Source organism: Sander vitreus, unplaced genomic scaffold (genome assembly GCF_031162955.1).
Source record: "Sander vitreus isolate 19-12246 unplaced genomic scaffold, sanVit1 ctg154_0, whole genome shotgun sequence".
Lineage (NCBI taxonomy): Eukaryota > Metazoa > Chordata > Actinopteri > Perciformes > Percidae > Sander > Sander vitreus.
The window spans coordinates 642,044-655,000 of record NW_027595402.1 but is presented as its reverse complement, the minus strand read 5'-3'; the positions used below and the strand labels follow the sequence as shown (position 1 = coordinate 655,000).

At 46.0% G+C, this 12,957-nt stretch overlaps 1 protein-coding gene across 3 annotated transcripts in view; it reads left to right on the top strand.

Annotated features, from left to right (window-relative positions):
• slc10a7 (solute carrier family 10 member 7) overlaps positions 1-4,997 on the top strand; it is an 18,972-nt gene extending 13,975 nt beyond the window's left edge. The window contains exons 13-14 of one of the 3 annotated variants that reach the window (XR_013501094.1): positions 2,676-2,712; positions 4,893-4,931. Coding sequence is in view for 1 of the 3 variants with exons in the window: in XM_078244220.1 (XP_078100346.1) it covers positions 4,893-4,925 (33 nt within the window). In the remaining 2 variants the exon portion in view is untranslated. Of the gene's footprint in view, positions 1-2,675; positions 2,713-4,892 lie in introns of all 3 variants that reach the window. The other 2 variants (XM_078244220.1, XM_078244221.1) reach the window with 2 other exon arrangements.
• Positions 4,998-12,957: the final 7,960 nt, after the last annotated feature.

The following is a 12,957-nucleotide window of genomic DNA, read 5'->3' as shown; positions in this document are numbered from 1 at the left end:
CAACAGAAAACGCCACGCTCACGCCACGCAACTGACACGCAACAGAAACGCCACTCACGCCACGCAACTGACACGCAACAGAAACTCACGCTACGCCACGCAACTGACACGCAACAGAAACGCCACGCTCACGCCACACAACTGACACGCAACAGAAACGCCATGCAGCCGCCACGCAACTGACACGCAACAGAAACACGCCACGCCACGGCACGCAACTGACACGCAAAGAAAACGCCACGCCACGGCACGCACTGACACGCAACAGAAACGCCACTCACGCCACGCAACTGACACGCAACAGAAACGCCACGCTCACCACGCAGCGACACGCAACAGAAACGCCACTCACGCCACGCAACTGACACGCAACAGAAACGCCACGCTCACGCCACGCAACTGACACGCAACAGAAACGCCACGCTCACGCCACGCAACTGACACGCAACAGAAACGCCACGCTCACGCCACGCAACTGACACGCAACAGAAACGCCACTCACGCCACGACTGACACGCAAAGAAACGCCATGCTCACGCCACGCAACTGACACGCAACAGAAACGCCACGCTCACGCCACGCAACTGACACGCAACAGAAACGCCACTCACGCACGCAACTGACACGCAACAGAAACGCCACTCACGCCACGCAACTGACACGCAACAGAAACGCCACGCCACGCACAGAAACGCAAACGCTCACGCCACGCAACTGACACGCAACAGAAACGCCACTCACGCCACGCAACGCACGCCCGACACGCAACAGCAAGCATGCCACGCCACGCAACTGACACGCAACAGAAACGCCACGCATCACGCCACGCAACTGACACGCAACAGAAACTGCACGCTACCACGCATGACACGCAACAGAAACGCCCACGCTCACACCACGCAACTGACACGCAACAGAAACGCGCACGCCCAGCCACGCAACTGACACGCAACAGAAACGCACGCTCACGCCACGCTAACTGACACGCAACAGAAACGCCACACAGCCGTACGCAGCGACCGCACAGAAACACCATGCTCACGCCACGCACTGACACGCAACAGAAACGCCGCTCACGCATGCGCGCCACGCAACTGACATGCAACAGAAGCATCACGCTCACGCCACGCAGCTGCCACGCAACAGAGAAACGCCAGCTCACGCCACGCGGCTGCTGCAACAGAAACGGCACGCTCACGCCACGCAACAGAAACGCCACGCTCACGCCACGCAACAGAAACGCCACGCAGCCGCCACGCAACTGACACGCAACAGAAACGTCACGACACGCAACAGAAACGCCACGCAGCCGCCACGCAACTGACACGCATAGCAAACGCACGCGCCAGCCACACAGCTGACACGCAACAGAAAGCGCCACGCTCACGCGCACACAAAGCATGCACGCACGACGCGTAACAGAAACGCCATGCAGCCGCCCGCGCAACTGACACGCAACAGAAAGCGGCACGCTCACGCCCGCATAACAGAAGCATACGCGCCGCACGCGCAGCTGACCGCAACAAGCGTCACGCAGCAGCCACGCAACTGACACGCATAACAAGCATACGCTCACGCCACGCAGCAAGCATCACGCTCACGCCACGCAACAAGCATACGCTCACGCCACGCAGCCGGAGTGCAGGAGGCCTTAGTCGGTTAGTCAATCAGCAACATTTTAATAATCTAATAATGGAGTAATTTATCGAGGAGAATTCAAAAGTATTTTCTGCTTCTCAAATGTGAGAATGTGAAACTTCTCTGTTCTTCGTTCCTGTTTTTACGTCCGTTTAATAAACCTAAACTAAATATCTTTTGGGCTTCAGGTAACTACGGACGTTTTCACACCTTCCTCGTTTGGTCTTTGCAGGTGAGAAAGGTGCCTCGGACCAAAGAGGAGGTCTCGGTCCCGACCAAACTGAACCATGGTTGGTTCGTTTGCCGTATGAAAACACTTTTTGGATGGTTCGGACTTTCGGATTTCAGTTTGGTCAGACGAAAACATTAAAAGCCAATTAGTGGCGCTGACGTTGTTGCTTCTGGTACCATAATAACGCAATCGGGATTTGCTCATTCATTCGTTCATTCATACGGAAAAGACTACTCGCCAAAATGACAACACGCCACCGTCAGACGCACGCCCGTCTACTCACCAATCAAACGTGGTGACGGCACGCCATAGCTATGTCATGGAAAGTTCTTTAGTGCGCTAGCAAAATCACTGTGAAACCAAAAAGAACGGGAACAAATGTCTACAATGTAATTAAACACGATCGTTGGTCCGGACTTTTAGGTGTGAAAACGCCCTAAGATGGATATTTTCACGATTAATCGATACGTCGAGAAAATAGTCGTCGGATTAATTAATTCATAAAGAAAATAATCATAAGGTGCTGCCCTAGAGACGAAGTATCTGTAATACATTTGAATCAGGTCCCTGGTGATGTCTTCCAGTCCAAAACCCTAAAATGTTTAGTTCACTATCATATATCACGAAGAAAACCATCAAATCTTTACTTTAGAGATGCTAACGTTTAGCTTTGTCTTTGAAATATGACAGAAACCATTACAGAAAATGGGTTTCTTATTGTTATGGCATTTGTAAGATATCATATTACAGCAGAAACTAAAAGTTTCTAGCTAACAGGATGTGTTATTTGTCTTAACTTTGACAGATGCTACGAACTGAAATGATTCCAGAGTAAACAGGAGGTGCATGTTCATTTGTTCACTCTGTCAGCCGGCTTTTTTTTTTTTTTTACTTCTGTGTTTTGGGGAAAAACCTTGATTGATTTTGGTGTTGGTGGTGGATTTCGCTCACCAGACTTCCTTTGAAAAGTCTCACATTTAAGCACACAGTTTGTAACTTTCTCTCAGGCTACATTTTTTTTGCTTGTTGGGCCCTGAAGGAAATGCATCGTCACACGGTGATCCCCGACCTCCTCACACAGATGTTCTACAAATCCTCACTCAGGCTACATTTACATCGCTACGTTTTGGTTTGAAAACTAATATATATTGCTACATTTCCCCCTCTCATTCCCGCTGCTCTGGTGTTTCCCCCTCTCATTCTCCCTGCTCTGGCGTTTCCCTCTCTCATTCTCCCTGCTCTGGCGTTTCCCTCTCTCATTCCCCCTGCTCTGGCGTTTCCTGGCGTTTCCCTCTCTCATTCCCCCTGCTCTGGCGTTTCCTGGCGTTTCCCTCTCTCATTCTCCCTGCTCTGGCGTTTCCCTCTCTCATTCCCCCTGCTCTGGCGTTTCCTGGTGTTTCCCTCTCTCATTCCCCCTGCTCTGGCGTTTCCTGGCGTTTCCCTCTCTCATTCCCCCTGCTCTGGCGTTTCCCTCTCTCATTCTCCCTGCTCTGGCGTTTCCCCCTCTCATTCTCCCTGCTCTGGCGTTTCCCCCTCTCATTCCCCCTGCTCTGGCGTTTCCCCTCTCTCATTCCCCCCTGCTCTGGCGTTTCCTGGCGTTTCCCTCTCTCATTCCCCCTGCTCTGGCGTTTCCCCCTCTCATTCTCCCTGCTCTGGCGTTTCCCTCTCTCATTCCCCCTGCTCTGGCGTTTCCTGGCGTTTCCCTCTCTCATTCCCCCTGCTCTGGCGTTTCCTGGCGTTTCCCTCTCTCATTCCCCCTGCTCTGGCGTTTCCCCCTCTCATTCCCCCTGCTCTGGCGTTTCCCTCTCTCATTCCCCCTGCTCTGGCGTTTCCCTCTCTCATTCCCCCTGCGCTGGCGTTTCCCCCTCTCATTCTCCCTGCTCTGGCGTTTCCCCTCTCTCATTCCCCCCTGCTCTGGCGTTTCCTGGCGTTTCCCCCTCTCATTCCCCCCTGCTCTGGCGTTTCCTGGCGTTTCCCCCCTCTCATTCCCCCCTGCTCTGGCGTTTCCTGGCGTTTCCCCCTCTCATTCCCCCCTGCTCTGGCGTTTCCCCCCTCTCATTCCCCCTGCTCTGGCGTTTCCCTGGCGTTTCCCCCCTCTCATTCCCCCTGCTCTGGCGTTTCCTGGCGTTTCCCTCTCTCATTCCCCCTGTTCTGGCGTTTCCTGGTGTTTCCCTCTCTCATTCCCCCTGCTCTGGCGTTTCCTGGTGTTTCCCCCCTCTCATTCCCCCCTGCTCTGGCGTTTCCCTCTCTCATTCTCCCTGCTCTGGCGTTTCCCCCTCTCATTCCCCCTGCTCTGGCGTTTCCCTCTCTCATTCCCCCTTCTCTGGCGTTTCCTGGTGTTTCCCTCTCTCATTCCCCCTGCTCTGGCGTTTCCCTCTCTCATTCCCCCTGCTCTGGCGTTTCCCTCTCTCATTCCCCCTGCTCTGGCGTTTCCCTCTCTCATTCCCCCTGCTCTGGCGTTTCCTGGTGTTTCCCCCTCTCATTCCCCCTGCTCTGGTGAGCCCCTAAACCGGAGACCAGGTTTGGAATCTGCGGGATTGTGTTTCAGTCTCAACGGCTGCAAACAGAGACCTTTGGCAACACTGACGGCAAAGTTTCTCCGCCTGATTGGGCCTCATCGGTTACGACCTCTCGTTCTCTGAGACTAAAGCTACTGATGTTACCATGGCAACTACCAGCAGCGTGCAGCATCTCCAAGCTGCCTCCTGTTTATGCCCAGTATACCAGAATGATGAGGAGATATTTTGGCCTGGGCGTGTTAAAGGAGAATTCTGGTCATTTTCAACACGTAGCTCTGTTGTTGGGAAATGTGGAGTGCTGTCAGTAGCAAAAAAAACGAAAACAATCGGTGCTGCCTCCACCGTGTTATCCCCCTGCTAGCGTTAGCACGTGTGCACGGAGATCGCTTTTGGCTCAAAACGTAACGCTTAAAAACCAAAACGTAGCGATAGTACAGTAAATGTAGCCTCGCTTTCCTTTTTATTGTTCTATCTGAATGTCATTTTCTCTTCTCTCTGTTCAGATGGTGAAACTGTCAACTCTTCAGCCCATCTGACGAGGACGAAATGTTTCGATGGTTCTGCCCCAGTGTATGTATATATATATATATATATATATATATATATATATATATATATATATATATATATATATATATATATATATGTATGTATACACATTTGTATATGTGTGTATATGTGTTTTTGCTGTGATGGCGGACTGCGGCGGAAGGATACAGTAATTCGTGCCTTATTACAAACAACCAACAGAGACCTCAGCGCGGCGGAGGAGACGTGGCCCACCAGTCGCTTTGACTTCTTTCTACAACAACGAAAAACTCTGTAACATATATATTCTTTTATATTTAAAAGAAGCAAGTTTTAGTTTTATATGAAATACCCCCAAAAGAATCCTGCAAAAAGAAGACAAATTGTGCTTCTTGGTTTGAAAAACCGCTTCTCTCAGCAGGAACAGGAAGAGGCGGAGTTACTGGGACCGTTCTCTCTTTTCTTTGGTTTTTCTTGCCATTTTCTATTTTCTACTTTTTGTATTTTCTATCTTTCTTCTAGCTGTTACTGCCAGAAAACTTGGACAATTGTTACATTTCTGTTATTTGATAGAATCAAGCTAATGCTGGATTATCTGACATTTAATATACAGTATAATAATGACGTCTGTTTTGATTTTTGTCACTCTGAAAGTAACGTTTGCGTTTGTTGACATGAGGCGGTCCTGTGGTGAGTGGATGGTGCTGATTTAACAAATGATCTGTCCAAACGTTGAAGGTAGGCAGTCTAATTTGTCAGTCTTTCCTGGATCTCTGCAGATTCTTTACACCTCTTTTCTTGCATTATTTACATATTTACGTCCACTGTTTTTACGTGTTTGTCGTGATCAAATACTTGTCCACATCGTTACCAGTACACCTCGTATTCTGACCAACTACGTCGTCCACAAGGACATCTTTAACTTGGACCAATAAGGAGGCAGAAGATACGGTTAATGGTCCAAATACATCTGTATGTAGATCAGGGTTCAACGTCTACTGGCCCAAAGTCCATTTTTACTTGCTGCTATACAAATTGTATTTTTTGTAGAAACGTAGGAAAAAACATTTGAAAACAAGTTTGAAAAACCTGTCAAAAGCGTCAAATAGTTAAAAACATAAAAAACAAAAGTCAAAAAATTGTAAAAAATTAGGGCTGTCAAAATAACGCGTTAATTTCGATTAATTAATCTGAGAAAAAATAACGCGTTAAAAAAATTAACGCAGATTAATATTCCATATTGACGTTTCATACAGACGGAAATCTGGTGCCACTGATATATCTGCTCTTCTCTCTGCTGCTCTGAAACAGACGTTACAGGAAACCCAAACCCCACTGCATGTGACGCTAGTTAACACTATACTCAACAGCAGCTAACGTTAGCCTACCGCTAGCTAGTTAACACTATACTCAACAGCAGCTAACGTTAGCCTACCGCTAGCTAGTAGCTGGATTAAACACGGTTAAAATGCTGACAGCTAACGCTAAACGGTGTAAAGTGTGACTGTGTTTTACTGTAGAGGATTCAACACCGGGATGTAACAATCTGCAGCTGCCGTCGAAGAAACAACACAGACGGTGCGTTCAATGAAACTGGTAAACCACAGCCTCGTGGCGCATTTGAAGTTATTGTAAATGTCCTTTTCCCATCTGGTGGTTGTTTTTGTCGTTCAACAGCAATTTACTAGTGAAATAAGTTATTGTTATACATTATTATTAAATCAGTTAATGTTGACCATATGGCCTTAGCAATAAACAAGCCGTTCTTTAATGTCACCAACTGTTGTTTAGTAACCTTTTTATTTCTTTTCTTTTTTTACTTTATTAAAAAATCTGTTCAGGCACCGTTAATTATGTATGCGATTCATTTTGATTAATTAATCACAGAGTATGTAATTAATTAGATAAAAAATTTTAATCTATTGACAGCCCTATTAAAAACATAAAAAACCAGGCACCTGGGTAGCTCTCCTGGTAGAGCAGGCGCCCATATGCAGAGGCTCAGTCCTCGACGCAGCTGCTTAGGGTTCGAGTCCGACCTGCGGCCATTTTCTGCATGTCTTCCCCCTCTCTCTCCCCCCTTTCCTGTCTACAGCTGTCCTGTCTATTAAAGGCTAAAATACCCAAAATATTCTCTTAAAAAACAAACGTCAAAAGTATCGAAAAAATATGCTGAAAAAAAGCATTAAGAAAAAGCGGAAAATGACGGAAAGGCACAATCAAATCATTCCACAAGCGTTCTCCGACGGGGGCTAGAGAACGATGACGTGATTTAGGATACGACGATGCCCCAACGAGCAAGTTGTTATAATTACTTGCGCGTTGTGGCGTTTTAGTCGCCCTGGGCCATCCGGCGTTGAACCCTGAATGATGACCTGTCTGAGTGATAAGGTGATGTCGAGACTCCCTTTGCTGTTATCATATTAATCACCAACCAAAATCTCACAATGGTCATAATGGCCGTGCTACAAGCTAACGTTTAGCAGGTATAACCGTGATCTACATTGTTTTGTGAGCATGCTAACATTTGCTAATTAGCACAAAACACAATGTCGTTACTTTTGAAGGTGTTTTCCTTTATAGAACAAAGTATTGGACGAATAAATATTTTGACCAGATTATGGCGCCAGATGAAAAGCCAGAGGGTCCCCAAAGGTATTACAGTTCATCCTAAGGGGGAACATGAATGTCTAATCCAAACTTCATGGCAATCCATCCAACAGACAATCATATTTTTTTACAATAACGTCCGGGTAGAAAAGCTCCTGCGTCCCGATCATACAATTTAAAAGCGCTGAGCAAACAGGCCCAAAGAACAACTGGATGTTCTCTCATCTCCTTCTAAAAAAGCATGTTTGATGCTTTTATATGTCAACACCTTGACTAACGTTAGCTTGGAGAGCTAATTTACCTGTTGGGCCAGAACGTACGCTCAAGTCAGCGTCGCTTCGGTTTGTTCCGAGGCACTTTTTTTTACCTCAGGGAGCCGACCAATCAGTCCGACTGCCTTTTCTGCCGACGGTCGGCCGTCGGTTGGTGTGTCAGAGCCTTAAAAAAATTGACACCACCCAAACTAGCAGTCAGTCCGACCAGCGGTGAGATGTTGCTGTTCCTATCAAAGATGCTAGCGAAGCAACATAGTACATTAAGTAAGCAGAAACGTTGGCTATAGTCGGACCTCCGTGTTTAACTGATGATTGTGATTGGTTTAAAGAAATGCCATCGAACCAGAGCACGTTTTTCTCCCATCCCAGAATGCTGTGTGGACTAGCTCTAGACCCTCCTCCGCAGCGCTGTGGAGGAAGGTCCGGCAAAGCGAGACTATTGAGATGGTGACAACCATGAATGTTTGTAAACACTTTGACCCACTGGTGTCACTAGAGGAAAGGTCAGGGGACCACCAAAGTATTTGGGCTTTATCCTCTGGGCACCATGAATATCTGAACCAAATTCCGTGGCAATCATCAAGTTGTTGAGATATTTCAGTCTGGATCAACGTGGTGGACCAACCAACAGACCAACATTGCTATCTACGTAGCTATGCCACTAGCAAGGCTAAAAATGAAGGCCAAATTTGTTTTCCTAGGATGGCGAAGTCATGAGCTGCGCTACTCTGCCTCTGATTGGCTAGTACCCGTTGCCACCGTTGGTTGGTTAGTTTGAGGTTTGAGAAGTGACATTGATTAGGCTACTGTAAGAATATCTCGGTAAGCCAATCGGAGGCATGCCTACGACATCTTAGGAAAAACTATTTTGCGTACAGTAGAGGGTTGTTGCCCGAGTTTCCATTTTACCCTCCTGAGGCTACATCTACACTACTACGTTTTGGTTTGAAAATTAATATCTTTTGCTATGTTTACGTCTTGCGTCCAAACTTTTGCTGCGTTTCCGAGCCCCTAAAACGGAGACATTTGGAAACACTGCTGCCCCCTAGTTGGGTTTGAAATTTGCGGGGTTGCGGTGAAGTCTGGACGTCGTCATACAACATCCTTGGTGGTGCTGGCTGGGGAGGGATCCCTTACTGTCGCATCTCCCCCAAAATGTAGACGTGGAACATTAGATGATGAAAGACACCTCAATCCTATTGTTGTATCCCTGGTAACCTTTCATGGTACACACAAAAAAACAAAAGCCTATTTATTTGTATAAAAAGGAACATTTTCTTCATGGAAACCTCCGTTATTAGAGTGTTAACTTGACTGAGAATGTTTTCTGATTTGATCGAGAGACAACCAGCGTTTTCAGCCTAGATGGTCGAGCTTTACGCACTTCTAACGAGCTGAAGTCAGCGACTGTTACAATGGAGGTCATTGAGGTCTCTACAGCACAAATGCCTTTTTATTGGTCGTCCAGTAACAGTCTGTAACCTCTGGCTGTTTACAGTGTGATTGTTTTGCCCGTAGTATATTTTGGGAAGAAATATATTGAGCAGGCTATGTATGAGTGTGTTCTTCAACTTGTTTACATAAAAAAGTATATGGAAATAAACCTACAAACTTAAAAAAAAAAAGCCTGTTTGTTGGGGGATTCAATGCATTTCCAATTAAGTTCATAATGAACATCAGGATTGTTTTGCCGCTGAATTTATCTGTAGAGGAATTGGAGGAAAATGTGTGTATAGGGAGTGTTTTGAAAATGATATCAATATTATATGTACTGGATTTGAAGTTTTAAATGTGTTGTTTTAGATGTGCTGTGCTATATCTATGTGCTGTTAAATGGGCCACATATTTGTTGGCTTTATCAACATAGATTCCTGCAAAAAAGTTTTTGCAAAATTTGCATCTCCAGAGATTACAGTGCCTGGAATGAGTTTTTCTTACTTCCTCTTAAAGTTTCAACACCACTTGTGTCTAACACGTGCTTCTCTATATCACAATAAGGCAGTGTTCCTTCTCAAGGCCAATTTAGATCCAGAAAAAATGGAATACAGTCTTGTATTTGTTGTCTGATCAAATGGGGGAAAACACTCGGGGAATTTTTGGCCACTCATTAATTTCACTGACCCATCTTTTATGGACAGATGGCTGTTCTGTCACCTTGTTGGGATGAAGTAATAATCCAGTAAGACTGTGAAAGCCCTGCCAACAAAGCCTAGAGGCCTTCTAACACACAACCAGTCCCAAGTTTTTAAAATGACTAAGCAGCCAGCACTGCTGTCCATAAAAGCTCACAATACAAGAGCTAAAATCAAGAAATAAACCATGTTTAATACTAAAAATATACTTTATTATTATAAGTACATCCATATGACAACATGACAATTTACAAATAGATTAACTATTAGTTAAATCTTGGTGATTGACCATTGGTCAGCATGCAAATCCTGCATTCATACAAATACGATGTCTAATCATACAAATATAAAGCTGGATTTTACAGCCCTTGTGTCACTAACAGTTTCTGTTCATCTTTCTGCTGCATACAAAGACGTGTCCACCAAATGGTGTATGTCGTCCTAGCCTTGTGTGTGAATATCCTCCTTTCTACCCAGGAAGCAGATTGAAGTTTTTATTCTTTAAACATGTTGGAGGCAGAAATCTCTGGAGGGAGAAATATTTAGCCAAGAACATTTTCTTGAGCACAAGATAGCTATTTGGACAACAAGATTAAAACTCCTTCTAACCTGCAAATGGTCCCTAGAGGCTGCAATGATTACACTCTGCAGTGTGAAACTGGGTGAAACAAACTACATGCTACTAATTTTGATGTAGAGCATTGATGGTGCAGCTTAAAGTGTAAAATTTATATTTTGGCTTAAGGGAGCCTCTAGTCGAAAACTCATTCAGTCCAAAATAGAAAGGGTTTATCTCCCAGACAGCATGAATGTGCTCAGTAGATTTCACCAAACTCTGTGGGTAGTGCTAGATGTAAAATCAAATATGATTCCTCCTCTAAGGATCATGAATACCCAAAGCTAATTTCATGACAATCTGATAAGTACTTTTAAGAGATAAGTTGCAGGCACCAACAATTTGTTGGAGACATTTTAACCGGATTGTGGCGCTAAACAAAAGTGTCCTCTGGACGAACACCACAAATTACAAGGCAATCTGGCCTGAAGCTGTCAAGAAATCTTGTTCTGGACCACAATGACAGACGGACTGACCAACATTATTAAGCAGCAATGCAATCGGGGCAAAAGTACGTAGAAACAACCTTGTTTCACTCATGTATGACCATTATGTTCTTGATTTTATAATGCTGTTAGCTAGCTTGGCTTAGAAGCTAATTGGAAAGGCACGCTAGGCTAACTAGCTGCCAATAATCAAGGTAACTTTGTATATTTGTATTTTTCAGTTAGTAACACAATGCTACACTATTTCAGTAGAATCTAATGTTACTAAGGGCACCTTACTCAGCATGACTATTTCTGCCCGTATCTCTGATTTAAAGTCAATTATATAGTATCTGAAACTATTTATGTAGGCAGCCTTTAGTCTCCAGGTGATGCCAGTATATCATACTCTGCCAGAAGTACGAAACTGTTCTCTCTGATTCTCCGGACTCTGACCAAATCTCCACACTCCTGGACATGGAGTAGCCCTCTCTCTCTTCTCCCATATTCGCTCTCCCTGTCATTCAGTGTCACCTCTGTCTGTTTGCCACAGGCCTGACGGTACATGTACCTTATTCCAACCACCAGTACCATGCCCAAGCCAGCTGAGCAGCCCAGCAGCATGCCCAGCTCCCAGGCACTGTGTCTGGGGACAATGTCCGGATACTTCCCTTCCTTGTCTGGAGTCGCAGAGGGATTGGAGGCTGGTTTGTATGGTTTCAACTCATTGTCGAGATTTTGTTTGAAAGTTGGGTCAAGACTTGGATGGGGTTCAGGGTTTGGGTGAACCACTGTTCTTGGTGTTGGTAAATCAAGGTTGGGCTCAGGATTAGATGATGCAATGTGGTTCTGGATTGGCAACCTTTGACCTCGGGTGAGTTGTTGAGAAGGCACAGGGGAGGGGGTGGATGTGAGAGGGTTGTAGAGAGAGCGAAAGGGAGCTGGAGAGGGTCCTGGGTGAGGGGAGGTAGACTGGGAGGATACTAAAGACGAAGAGGTGACAGACGAGTTTGAGGAGGATGAAGATGTAGAGATGGATGAGGAAGCGGGAGGTAAAGGGGAAGAGGTTGACGTGGCAATTGAGGAGGAGAGGATTGGGGAGATGGTGGAAAAAGAGGGCAAGAAAACGGTTGAACCTGTGATGGATTGGGAGGAGGTAAATGGAGATGAGGAAGAAGTAGATAAAGGGACTGAGAAAAAAAAGGGAGCTGGTGATGGATAGTTTGAGTAGGGTATGGTAGAAGAGGATAAGGAGGATGGCGTAGGGGAAGTAGAGGAAGGTTGGACAGAGGGAAAATGAGGAGGAATGTAGATCGGGGAAGGAGAGGGTAGAGTAGAAAGGGCTGGGGCTGTTTTGGGTTGGTTCTTCATGAAGGAGGAAGAGGGAGAAGATGACAAAGAGGCACGGGTGAAAGAAGTTTGTATGAATACCAGGGTTGAACCTCCGGAGGAATAAGGAGGAGTGGTAGAGTGACCAAGGGAAGAGGCAGGAAAAGTGTGGCTGGAAGAAATGGATGAAGAATGAAGTGTAGACAGGCGGGTAGACACTGAAAGAGAAGGAGTGGTTGAGGGCCTGGACGCAAAGATTGAGCTCATGGTTTTAAGCTTTGCTTGAGACTGGATATTTTTGACCTCTTTACCCTCATCCATTGTAAAGGTTGGGTAAAACCTTGTTGTGAAGGGCAGAGGGTTGATGGATCGAGGAGTTACTGACGATTGAGTTTGCTTCCACCCAAAGGTATGTGCCTGTGGAGCACCAGTTTGGGAAAGGCGCTGGGACAATGGTTGGGGGGAGATGCTCAAAGCCTCAGGTGGTGTGTAAGAACTGGACTGCTCTGTCTGGGCAAAAAAGGTAGCTTGACCCTGAGTTTGAGTTGGGATAGTTTGGGGAAAACTGCTCAAAGGCTGATTTTGAGAAGGGCTGCTCAGAGATGCAGTTGTTTGAAGCTGAGGGTGAGGTGAACTTGTTTGCCTCGGTCTAG